We start from the raw sequence: 13,147 nt of genomic DNA on the forward strand, positions 1-13,147 counted from the left end.
AATGACAAACAAACCAGTAAGTCACAAGCAGACTGGATACTCAAATTAACATGTTAAATGATGAGCAGGTGTGAGAACTGTATTCACTAGGAAATTACAATGACCCTGGAGGGGCTTAGATGTTGGAAGGAAACTGCTCCATGGTTACCAGGCAACACACATGTGCTATTGTGCAGTGACTGTATAGAAAAGGTGATGGAGGACTTTTCCACTCCTCAGACTCAGCCTGTGGAATCTCATTATAAAGGACCATTTTGCTTTATAAACAAAATGGATGTACTTGTTAAAAAATGCAGACAAAGAGCATTTTTTTTCATGAGCTAATTTATTCCTATCACTAAACAGGGAGTGGAAGGTGAGAGGTCGTCAAAGGCTGAAGCTTCCAAGAACTATTTCATCTGATGCTCCTAAATAACAAAATACTACCCTGGACCAATACAATCATCCAACACTGAATGAATGGTCTTGAGGTTCTGCTTTTTAGAAAGACTCCTCATTAACTTTACTTTGAAAGATTTGCACCTACAAAGCAGCATAAAGAGGAAATAGATACATAGTCCTTTCCTGACATCAATTACACAGCCAAAACATGTTTTTCATTTTTATAGTAATTTCTACTAAAACCTGCCTGTTAACACCCGGCAAAATGTAGCAATTCTCTGGGATCCACCAGTTTTATATATTCCCTCTGTACTGCATGTGAAAATAGTTGGCTTAATTTACTAATATCTTCAGAGACATTTGAAAGGACCTGGCAACATGCAACACTACTTGATATCATAATGAACTGCAATTTCCTTCATAGAAATAATCATGCAACATATCTGACTCTGTACTGAAACAGCTACTCTCTAAGCATGGCATAAAATGCTGGTTTTAGTCTTAGAAAATCCTGCAGGTCCTTTGCATTCTCTTGAATCCCAACTGTGTTACTGCTGCTTTCTCCTGCTATACCATACAAATTCAGATGTGAACAAAGGGTCTTCAAAAGAAAGCAAGTAAGAATGGCTACACAGCAGTAAAATATGTTTGGAAACAGAAAGGTAAATGATCAACAGTAATGATGCCATAACTCTTACAAGCATTTCTAACATTTGGCTCCTCTTCCTTTGCTTGCTTATGGCTGGTGCTTGACTCACTCCCTGAAAAGCACTTTTTTACCCTCTACCCTCAGGGCTAAGTGCCATCCAGAGAAGCTTTTTGTGGCACTGAGACTCATGCAAGGCTTGATTGTTTACACCATTATTGTGGTCAGTAGCAAAGTACACACCAAACTATGGGCAGTGTGCATCCTCTGCCTTGTTTACCTCAAACAAACAATGGGGATGGACACTCACCTTGGGCTTGGCTCTTGGCTTCAGCTGCTCTAACTTCTTTGCTGCAGCCTCAATTGATGCTGCAGCCCCTAATAGCTCTGTCTCTGCAATGACTGTTGGGTCTTCTGGATCCACCCACTCTGTCCCTGAAATTAATGGAGATGGAGACAATAACTTCAGTGTCACTGTGAGTGAGCTGCCACTCAAACAGGGGAGTTGGAATCACACCTCAAGTGTCCAATACAGAATGTGCACTGCAGAAAGCTGATTTTAGTGCCATTATGGCATGAAACCAGCGGTTTATGTCACAGAGAAAACTGTAAAGCAGAGGGGTAAGAAATATTTAGTAGGATTATTCTTTCATGAAAGTAACTTAATAATTGTGTAAGCAAAGAAGCTTCAAAAAGGGATACTGTCCATACTGGGAACAAAACCAACTGTCACTCAACCTGTGTTTATCAGAGGTCTTACTCAGATCCTAATTTGACCAAGCCATAAGGGTACACTGAGAAGTCTGACACAGTGGTAGAGAGAACAGGCTACAGCCAGCACAGTCACCCCCAGCACACTTTGCAGTCACCCCTGCACTGGCCTGGCAGTCTGTTCACTGGCAGTGGCTGGGGATGAAGTTAGCACTGACTGAAGGAAGCACACTTTTGGCAGTGTGTGTCTGACAGTGATGTAGAAAAGGCCAAAGCAGTTTCTGTACCACATCTGAAGGGTAGCTTTTTTTTTGCTGTTGACTTTTTGGCATTTCTCTTTTCTCAAAGAATTTTAGTAGATCCACAAAATGAATACTTGGCTGGAAGTGGTTTCAGATTTTTGGAAGTTGTCAGTGCATTATTATTTTTGATTTCCTAACACCATTCTCTGAATTACAATATTCAGAAAGCATCCATATTCTGAATTGAGAGAAAAAATGAAACAGCCAAAAGTTCATAACCTCTAAAGACATGGTCTAAAAACCATTTCTCAGCTCAAATGCTGTACAGGATGAAGATGTTCTATATTAAATCCTAACACATGCAGATAAACAGGGTTAAAAAAAAAAGGCAGCAACTATAAATGCAGTCAACCATAATTTGTAAAATGTAGTAGTTCCTCTTAGAAAAAAGGCATTTCACAAAGGTTAAAACATTTACATATTGAATTTGTTAGGAGACAGCTTTGTGTACCTATAAATGAAAATGAGGAAACAAAATTGTGAATGGCTAAACCACATTTTTCTTCCCCCAAAAATAGCTTGTAAAGTGAATAAAGACATCCTCTACAGGCAGCAAGTGAAAAAAGAAATAAGAAGTGTTTTTTTTATTTTAGTGCATATGAATTAAAATGCAAAAATAGCCAGAAATTAATAAATGTGTCCAAAGATGAGAATGATATAGAGATTTTTAAAAGCACTTAGGGAATAGAAGAAATCTAATATTGGCTTGCCTTGTGAGCAAATGGAAACCAAAATTTTGAAATATAAGAGAATGCAGGAAAAGCTGAAGAATTCAATAAAGCTACTTGAACAAGGAAATAGCATCATGTAGATCACTGTTCTATAAAAAAAAGAGTAACTCTCTTAAGAGATAAGGAGGGAAGGAGGAAAGAAAAAATGTATTCCCATAGATGAAAATTGCTTAGAGTTCAGATTCATTTCCAAGGATCATGTAGTGATAACAGCAGGAAATAACTGAGGAGACCCTGCAGTGTATAGGACACAGAATATCAGATCATTATTTCTGGAGTAATGAGCACACCACACTGGCAGCCCAGCTTCCCAACTCACCCTTCATTGCTTCTGCTGATTGGATAAGCTCTGTGACAGCACCTGCAACCCGCTTGGAGAAAGAGGCCAGCTGATGCTTTAGCTCTGGAGTTGCTTTTTGAAGAATCTAGAGAAAGAGAATGCACATTATTAAGGATTTCAGGATGCTGGAAGATTCCCAAGGCACTCTAGTGAAAGATTTATCTTGTATAGCAATTGTCTGAGAGCCCAGTGAGAGAACTGTAACTGTGAGTGAGGCACTAGGAGCAGAGGCTTACACTACAGGGTTGGATGCACCCCAGGAAAGTGGCACTGCCTTGCACAGCTCCAGACTTCCCCTCAACTTGGCATGGATCAGCACTGACCAGGATGGAGCATATGGATCTGCAGGAGGTCAGGTCAGTCTTGATTCTCACTAGTAGAGCTTACAAGGAGTTTTACTAAGATGTGCTGGCCATTCAGCTGGAATTATTTGTTCCTGGCCCTACCCCAAGCTAGGTGATTAGTGGAATAGTCCTTTGAGCAAACAAGTCACTTTGTGCCACTTGCCCAATGCAACCTTTACACAAGTTAATACACCAGTTTGAGAAATTTTAGTACTTCATCTGACGACTCTTGCACCTAACATGTATCATTTTCAAAGAAATGTGGCTGCTGAATCCCCCTTGGCACCCCTGTGTTGAGGCACCCATGCAAACATGCCTAGCCTGACCACTGAGGGTATGACTGAACTTACTGACAACTGTATCACAGGGTGCCAGATGGACCAATTCGATTCCTAACCCCACATGATGTGCATTTCTGGAGGTTATAAATTAATGAGATTGCAGACCTAGGGGTTCTAAAGCACCAGAGGCAGCCAGCACTGGGGTAGGGGCAGGGGTGTTACGAGGGGGCAGAACTTGCTTGTGGCTTCAGAGCACTGAATGTTACAAGGTTTAAGGTAGAAAAGGCCTGTTACTTCAATAAAATGGAACATACCTTTCTTACCTTAAGCTTCTTGACTTTGCAGAGAGACAAATAAAATGAGCAAAAATGACTCAAGTGTTCGGTCTCTTCTGGCTCTTAGTTTGAAACACAGTGTGCTAGCCTTCTAGGGGTCAAACCTGAAAAATTCCCCACAGTCCTCTGAACTAAAAATGAATCAGACATCTAATGCTAAATCACTTCCTGCAATACAGCTCTTAAGAATTCCACTAGCAAGTTCCAATTTTTTTGAACGATTTTGCCTGCTAGTGGCAAGCACAACTGTGACTGGACGTTTACTTTATATATAAATTTCAGGAAGTTGATGCAAATAATTACACATGCTTGGTTCTCCACAGAAAAACTGATTTGGGTTTGCCAATCTCCAGTTATGGCTGCAAATTTCAGTTTCAGAGACTTTAATATGTCAGCTGAGAGCCTCCTAAAAGAAATTGCCGGTCATCCATAAAGCTGATTGCTGATTTAAGTCTTCTCCAGAAACTTCAATATCTCATAAATGTTAGTTCAAACACATTTTATTGCTTCCTACAAAAGTAATAGCAACAGAAGAACAAGTATTATGGGATAACTAATATATTCTGGGATAATTATGTATGGTCAAGCAAAGCCCACTGACAGCAGGATTCATGAGTTTGGATTTGAGTGTAGAAGTTTTATGCAGAGCTTTGGGGGTGCCATGTCTGATGTGTTGGAGAGTTCTTTGTGAGGCAGTGCTGGCTGGGGATTTTGGGATGGCTTGGAGTACGTGTGGCTGTGAGAGGCATGGAACAGTGCCTTCATAAAGATTGTGTAACCTCTTCAGTCTGGGGGACAGGCCTGTGCCTAATATGCCTAGTGTTTATTGTGGGCTTAAAAGAATGCTGAAATGCCTTATTTTCATTTCTTTGTCAGGGACCTTTTTAGGTTCATATCCATATTGCCTCCAATGTGATCCAGAATCCATCTCCATTTAAGTACTCCAGTATTCCTTCTGTCTCACAGTTGGAGCTGAAGTACTGAGTTTCCTTTAGCTTTCTCTGACAACAAAACTTCATAACCTTGTGACAAAATGATAAAAATGTGTCACTAGCAGTCACTATAGAAAGAGGGCAGGGAGCTGATTCTCCTTGGAAGCACCCCAGTGTATGCCTGCAGATGACTCCTTACCAGGAGAACATGCTCCAGGAGTTCCAGGTATCCCAGGGTACACTCCGTCCCGAAGCGCAGGGCTCTCTCCCGAACTTCCTCACTCACATCTGGGTGGTATGATGCTTGCTGAGGAGGCAAAACAACATCAGTATCCAAAACAGCTCCCACAAGAGAAGATCAGCACAGAAATGGGGCAAAGAGAAGGGAGGAGATTTTTTTAAGAGTGTGCAAATGACATTGGAGCTCAAGGGCCGGCCATTTCTGTTGTAAGCAAATGCTGCTGTAAGAGCAGCAGAGCTCCAGTTCTGTAAGGGCTCATTAATGCTGTTAGCTTGACAGAGATTAAACACAGCAATAGCAGGGCTGGAACCATCTGTTTAAATACAGAGAGAAGCTGCAGCAGTCAGGTCTCTGTAAGGATTTCCACTAAGTGTAATGGCTGGCATCTGACATAAGCACGACTAATGCAACCATTTTATTTTTAATAAAAAGTGAAACCTGCAGCCTCTTGAAGCTTTGTACTTTCTACCATAAACTTATAGGGAACTTTTTTATTGAGCAGAAGTACCACTTGTTGCCAAGTGGAAGTTCCCAAAACGGACAGCATTTCCTCTCACAGAACAGCTCCTTCTATTCCTGTGCCTCTTATCTCCCGTTGAGATGGGGATTATCTCACGGCTCACTTATTCTCGGCCTTTCCAGCAACCCGCCACATCCCGAGCCAGGGCGGGCGCTGGTCTCAGGGCTCCCTCTGCAGGGAAGCTGGGGATGAGCAGAGCACGGAAATAGCCCGCAGGAGCCACCTCCCCCTCCTTTCTGCCAACACCCTGCCTGAGGGGATGGAGATGGGAGGAACAGCACTGAATTTCCTCATCTTCAGCATACTTCAAAAGAGCTGCTGAAGCCCAAAAAGTTCAGAACAGTTTTTTTGGTTTTTTTTTTTTTAATTTTCAAACAGGGCAAAGGGCCCACGAGTGTTTCTTATGCATACATTGTAAAGCATCCCAAAATGTCTCTTCTGCGCTTAAATATTACTGTAACACAGCAAATTAGAGCAAACATCTGTAGGAGGGAAATATAAAGTTCCTTCTGTGTTTTGCATACATAGCAAAGGCTGGTATCGGAATATTTTGGGAGCATTTTTAAGGTTCAGTATAAATTCTGTGTACTTCACAGCAGGCTGAAGAGGTGACAGAAGTTGTTTAAGGAAATCATTTTCCTAACCCAGAACGATCCAAACACACATCTCACCATACCAGTGGGGAGTCACAACAGAAATGTCTTCTCTTCCAGCCCTGGGCAGAAGGTCTGCCCAAACATCTCAAACTGAAACGTGTCTGAAGAAGCAGAACACACATTTGTTTCCTCATGCTGAGGCTTCCTTCACTATCAGCCCTACCTTTCTCTCCACATGCCAGCACTACCTGCCTCTGGTCCAACTCCTACCCCATCAGCACCACTGGTGCCTTGGGGAGGAAGGTGTGGGAGGCTGCTGGGAGCTCCCCCTGCACTTCTCTTCCCTGGCTGAACCACAGCTGGGCTGTGCCTCCTCCCAGGGCCTTTGCTCCAGCCTGGACTCTGCTTAGCTGCCTCCAGTGCCACCAGTGCTGAGACAAGGTGAGAAGTTATTTCCCTCAATCTACTGCCTATGGAATGATCTAAGTGATTGCTCACTTCCATTGCTTCCTGTGGCTTTGACAGGCCTTTCATATCTGCTTCCTTTCCAACAGCAATCACTCCAAATAGTGATACAATACACAGGTTAATTATGGCATTGTTTTATACAAACATGTAATAAAAAAAGAAATTGTTAGCTTAGGGCCTGCTCTAACATTAAATAAATGTAATTACAGCATTTCCACTGACTTTAATGAGAGTTGTCTCAGTACATCCCACAATAAGCATCCTTATTGTCTTTTGAAATAGCATCTGCTTGTAACAACTGAATTAGTAATGAGCACTGTAAATTCATCTGCAGCAGACCAAGCACAGGCATCTACATAACTGTTAATTCAGACTCCTTATACTACTTGCCTTAGGCAAGAGGCAATTAAATAGAACTTGCATTCAAATTCCTGACACTGGGGAAGTCAGAGCTATGCTCTGTGCAATTCCACCATAGATTATATACATGCACTTGTGTCTTGGACCAAAGAACATAAAAATCTGATAATCTATCAGTGCTATTTCTACAAAGTACTTTAAAATCACTATAAAACCCCTCCAGTGTTTGTCAAATATCACAAAACCCAAGTCCCATTGCATCACACAGCTTTTACATAGTAGGGCTGACTGCTGGTTCCTATCCCTAAAATTCAAGGAATGTGGCTTATCATGGAAATGCCACATCCAGTAATCAATTTGTAGAATTAATAGCATAAGATTTCTAAGACTGAGCAAAATTTGTAGAAACAAGATTTTCTAAATCAAGTGTGGTTAAAACTGTGCATTTAAAAGTCTTTGTTAAATGACACAGCTCTTTTCTCATACATTTTAGATAATGCATAAAGTTAGTATTCTTGGAGACTTTTATTCTTGTTTGTCCAATAAATGTTCTTGGTCTTCAGAAAGTAGACTGATCTCAGGCCTTGGCACTGTGTCATTACAGCAAGTAAAATGATTCCCAGCCCTTTTCCTTCTGTAAGCTCCTTTTTTGTGAAAGCAATTCCCTGGGAGATCACAAAGGCTTTTCCAGCATCCCACACCTCCACTGTTCCATTTACAGGAAGCTTCATCCTGTCAGCCACTTACAATGCACAAACCACTCAAAGTCATAAAATTAACTGGGAGCAAATGTAAACATCAAAACATAAAAACGGGAATGTTGGTAAATAGATGTTCAGAAGTATGTACTGGGCTGTGCATGCATGGAAGTGTTTTATAACATTACTAAAACCAGAGGATTATGTTTCTGATAATTTGCTGCCTGTTTGGAAAAAGAAATCAAAATCTGAAGCATGCAAAGTGGTCAAGAATTGTTAGATACTAAAAAACCTGCTACAAAACTAAGTCAATATAAAAAGTTTCATTCAATGGTTTTGTATAAAGGCAGTTCTAAATTAGAACTTGCACTTGAGAATCATTTTAAAAACAAACATAACCCTTCTGGTTTGGGCAGTATTAGGCTAAAAATCACTCTGGGACTGATGTAGGCAGTTAGGATTTGACCAGATACTGAAAATCAGGCACCACACAGAGAGCACCATTATTTTACTGTCACCTTCCATACATGGAAAGGCAAAAGTAAATAACTGTGATTTACAGGCAAAGGCAGTTTACTACTACAGTCACTACTGAAAATCAAATGGAATGAGATCTTCATAATCCCATTTTTTAATCATTTATGCCTAGATTTTTTTAACATCAGAACAAGGCCAAATGGTTTAACAGTCATTTATGTAGCATACAGTGTAGAAAGTAGAGCTACACTATTTTTATAGGGCTACAGCTAATTTTATTAAAAATTTGCAATAAAAATTGCACACATTTTTGAAAAGCACAAAAGAAATTGAGCAAACCAACAGATTTAGTCAGGGGGAAATGAACTACTAAAGATGGATCAGAGTGATTTCTTTCACCAATTCTTTCACTGCTCTAGGAATATTGAAATTATATTTGTGACCACAGGAATATTTGTATATTCTACTACTTGTACAAATTGTTTATCTTCTGACTGGAAACCAGGAAATTTCAGCTCAAGTAAAATTCCTCATTTTTACAAAAAGCAAACAGCGAATATTAGTGCTGTTTTTTTTTTTGTGCATGGCACAAAATTATCGTAACTTTCTCATATGAAAAGCAGAAAACTGAAAATATATAACGTTCAATGGATTTGGAAGCACACAAACACAAGAGGATCAATGTTAGGCAAGGAAGGGAATGTTTACCTTGCAAGCTGTTAGCATGTCAGCTACTGCTTTGCGGCTCAGATTTGCTGTGGCAATCACATCCTCCTGCCTGCACGAGTTCCCAGCTGCAACAGCTTTGGCAGTTGCCATGGTGATCCCTTTCGTCATCCGGATTGATTCCTCAGGTGATGATGTCTTCTCTGGAACCTCGCTCGACTGAAACACCTAAAAGTGAAAGCAGAAGGAAAGTCTGATAGCAGCCAAGTCAAAGCAGAAAAACCATGAGAGAGACAGCAAAAGGAAGCAGCCTTTGAGCAGCAGGAAATGAGAAACATATTTGGAGTACTTGGATATCATTCCTGCTTGTCATGGGCCTGGATCTGATAAGCCTGCTCACCTACAGACACCAGAGAGGAACAATAAGCTGAGGGAAGGAGACAATAAAAAAGGTTAACCCATTCATCTCATCTGCATTTAACAACCCACAAGACAGTTCCAGGCAGCTGTTCAGAGCCTTACCAGATGAAAAAAATTACTGTTCCTTTCATTATATTCTTTTCTTCTCCTGACTGCTGTTCAGGCTGGTCTGCTCATATGAGGAGATCCTTCCCCTGCAAAGGCTGGACCCTACCTAGTGCTTGTTGATAGCACAGAGCAGTAGAGACTGAGAACATCACCACTAAAATATTCAAATGTGTCTTAAAAAAGCAGAGGTGGAGCGTTGTCTCTGAGGCTATATTTAGTCTCCCTTAGAAACCTGAAGATAGAATTTTGCAGGGTGAATAATGTGAAAATAGTTCAAATTATCTGACAACACATAAATTCTGGAATACAGGTACTGTGGGAAGATGTAGGTAACAAGAGCTGCACAACCTTACTTTGATCACATATTTTCTTTTCCCAAGCTTTAGTCTGTATTTGCTTGCCATTCTTTTAATGTACATCCTGTATTTGCTTGCCATTCTTTTACTGTGCAGGGGCAATTTGGAGTGCACAATTAATCAGGAGGTGTCTTGATCACACACAGTGCAACCTAAGCAGGCCAGTGGTTTCAGAATGCAAATGTTTGGACAAAAATGAGCCTGGTCTATCCTGTGCTCCTGGTTAATCAGTTTTTCACTTCCTCTCTCCAGAAACAGAAGCAATGTTAAAAAATTAATTGTAGTTTTACATGTGAAGACATCCCTCAATGTTGCTCAGAGCCAGCCCCTGGAATTCCAGGGCCTGGCACATTTTCTTGAGTACCTATGTGCCACCCTCTGTTCTCCTCATGAATGACATGACAACACCACAACCAGAGGCCCATCCCTCAGTAATGCTGACAAAAACAGGAGGAACATTTCAGACAGATACCAACCAAACTGACAAAGACATGCTAATCCAATGACAGATCTGAACAGGTTTCAGCTCAGAGTTACAGGATGGGATAAAACAGCCAGGCCTTCATGAGGATACACGACAGTAACTTGTGAGATATTGTACAGAACATGCCTGATCAGGTACCAGATCAGGAGGTTTTACAACTGCCATATGAATTCCCAATGACTATAAACAGATATTTTAAAAGAAAATATTTTAAAATAAATTTCCTCATTACAACAGCTTTGCTCACACAGTGAAAACTGGATGTTTGATGGAGAGACAAAATGGTGCCACAGTGCAGTTACGGTGTAAGAATTGCTAATTCACAGCCTATATAACAAAGCATTTCCTGCTGAAGCCTGTGTCTACAGGGGTTTTTTAACCAAAATGGACTGTAAGTAAAGGAAGGAAAAAAAATCAGGCTTCTTCACAGTCATGCAGGTATTAATTTATGTCATTCACCACTATGCTAGTAAAAAAAGCCCTTAACTATACTTCTGTGTCTTAAAGAGGAAGGAAAACAATTGTCATGGTATAACACTTAATTTGAGAGAGGATTCCACACTACCATTAATTCCTGCTTACACAGGATATCCATAGCAGGCCGTGTATCACAGGTATGATCATTCCATAATAAGGCAAAAATAGAAACAAGTTTAAACTGCAGACACAGTGTGAGAGTGATGTTGAGGAGACACTACCAAAGCCAGGATGAAAAATAAGTGAACAGCATCAGATCAGAAAACAGTATCTGTACTGAAAGCTGAAGGTCTAATGAAAAAGGAAGCAGTTGCTCCCAGCTTTGTGTAAGGACACACTTGCAAAAGCCACTACAACAATTTAGTACTGTACCGTGAGCTCCTGTTTGATGTACTCAATTGTGGCCTCAAGGGCTCTTGTTCCTCGAGTAGCTTCATCTTCTACTGCTTTAACAGTCTTCAAGAGGGATGTGACATTTGTTACCATCACCTGAAGAAGAGAGAAGCAAAGCAAAAAAAAGCCATGTGAATCTTTCCTCCTGTTTCAGGGGATGAAGCAAGGCAAGCTGGGAAGCATGGTTACTTCTAATAGGACCTAAGAGACTTCATGAATTCTGCTTGTTACAGGACTAAATACCAACTCTTGTGTTGGCCATGGTACCATGATAATTAAACAAATAAAGGAGTTTTCAGGCAATTAAAAACTACTGAAGTCAAAGTTCCACGTTTATCAAATGTGATTGGACAGACACTTGCAAAAAAAATTTAAGACTAAGGTATTACCTTGGCAGCACCTTTCAGCTGGTACATGGATGGATCATCTGCTGGTTTGCTGGCAGCTCCTTTGGTAGCACCAATGAGATCAGAAAGGGCCTTTGCAACATCCTTGATTGCATTGATCAGAACAACCTATGGAATGAGAAACAGCCATAAGGCTCAGGCAATAAAGTGTGAGGGTGTGATTTTTAGAGCACAGCTAAAAAACTGTGCCTTTTTCAAACATCTGCAATATGCTTGCCTGCCTCCATTTTACTGAGATCCAAACAAGAAACTGAAGAAATATTAGGGATAATCCACATGAAAAAGTTGTAGAGTTAATTGAAAAACAAGACACATGTAGCTGGAGAATGGCAAGAGTTTGTCAGCCTACACAAATAATACAGAGCAGTCCAGACATAAGCTGGATAAGCAGCTTTTAAGACCTGCAAGCTCTTCAGAACAAAAATGGGATGAGCCAGAGTTCCAATCACAAGTTAGTAAAAATGAGCCATATACTTTGCCAGAAGCATCCCAGCTGGAACACAATGTGAACTAAAAGCAGAAGGATTACACAAAGGCCTGACTAGTTCCAATCAGTGCTTGAGCCTTTTGACTGTATTCTAAACAAGTGATATCTGAGTAAATCCAGAAAACTCCCAGAGGAGATGAACCATCTTAAAAGCATTAAATCACACAAAGTTGTACCAAATGAAAACTGTTCTCTGTAAGAGTGTCAGAAACAGAAATCAGAAATCTTAAAACATCTCACCTGTGTTTCAGGATCATCAGATCCCAAGCTAGCTGCTCCCAATTTTACTACCTCAGCAAGTTGAGTGATGGTGTTAGCTGATGACTGAGCTGCTTGGGCCAGTTTGTCCTGACTTGAGGCAGCTCCAGAAACCAACAATTTTGTGTCTTCAACTAAAGCTTTTGCTGTTTTCAGGATATTTTCCCTGTAGCAAAAGAAGAGGAAGCAGGGAAGAAGTAGAAAATAAGAAGAAGGGAAAAATGTGTTTTCCAGAGTTATGGTGACTAACAGCTATAGGAAAGAGCTGACATACCAATGTCCCTTCATAACATAACACAGGTCAAGGGTGTAAGTTAAAAAAAAAAAAAAAAAAAAACAACCAAAAAGCAACTATTAAAACAGCAGCAGAGCATTTGGGGCAAATGCAGGGCAGTGTAATAAAATGAGCTCATCTTGAAAAGAAAGAGATTGGGCAGTAGCATCTGAGAGCATTGTATTTGAATACTAAAAGAAAATCTGGCCATGCTGCGAGAGAAGTACCAGCTGCTGAACATCCATATTAATTAGCATATTGTAAGAAAAACTAAAGGAATCACAGGCAAGGAAGGTAGAAGGAAGAATGGCAACAGGAACAGAGAGTGTGTCCTGGTCAGCGTTCCCCACCCCGTCCCATATGTATCCGTATTTTGGCGTGTCAGAACAACAAATCCAAAGCAACATTTGGGTAAAAGAAGAAAGAAGTGTGCAGTTCACAAACAAGTTAAATC

The 13,147-nt window shown here is 40.6% G+C and overlaps 1 protein-coding gene across 2 annotated transcripts in view; it reads right to left on the reverse strand.

Annotated features, from left to right (window-relative positions):
* The window catches only part of TLN2 (talin 2), a 139,849-nt gene that overhangs the window by 12,470 nt on the left and 114,232 nt on the right, over window positions 1–13,147 (reverse strand). For both annotated transcript variants that reach the window (XM_084213475.1, XM_084213474.1), the window contains 7 exons: window positions 12,402–12,585; window positions 11,657–11,782; window positions 11,247–11,363; window positions 9,072–9,257; window positions 5,203–5,310; window positions 3,091–3,196; window positions 1,338–1,462 (listed from right to left, as the gene is read on the reverse strand). In XM_084213475.1, coding sequence (XP_084069601.1) covers window positions 1,338–1,462; window positions 3,091–3,196; window positions 5,203–5,310; window positions 9,072–9,257; window positions 11,247–11,363; window positions 11,657–11,782; window positions 12,402–12,585 — 952 coding nt within the window. The remainder of the gene's footprint in view (window positions 1–1,337; window positions 1,463–3,090; window positions 3,197–5,202; window positions 5,311–9,071; window positions 9,258–11,246; window positions 11,364–11,656; window positions 11,783–12,401; window positions 12,586–13,147) is intronic.

This window comes from Fringilla coelebs (genome assembly GCF_963513975.1).
Source record: "Fringilla coelebs genome assembly, chromosome: 12".
NCBI lineage: Eukaryota > Metazoa > Chordata > Aves > Passeriformes > Fringillidae > Fringilla > Fringilla coelebs.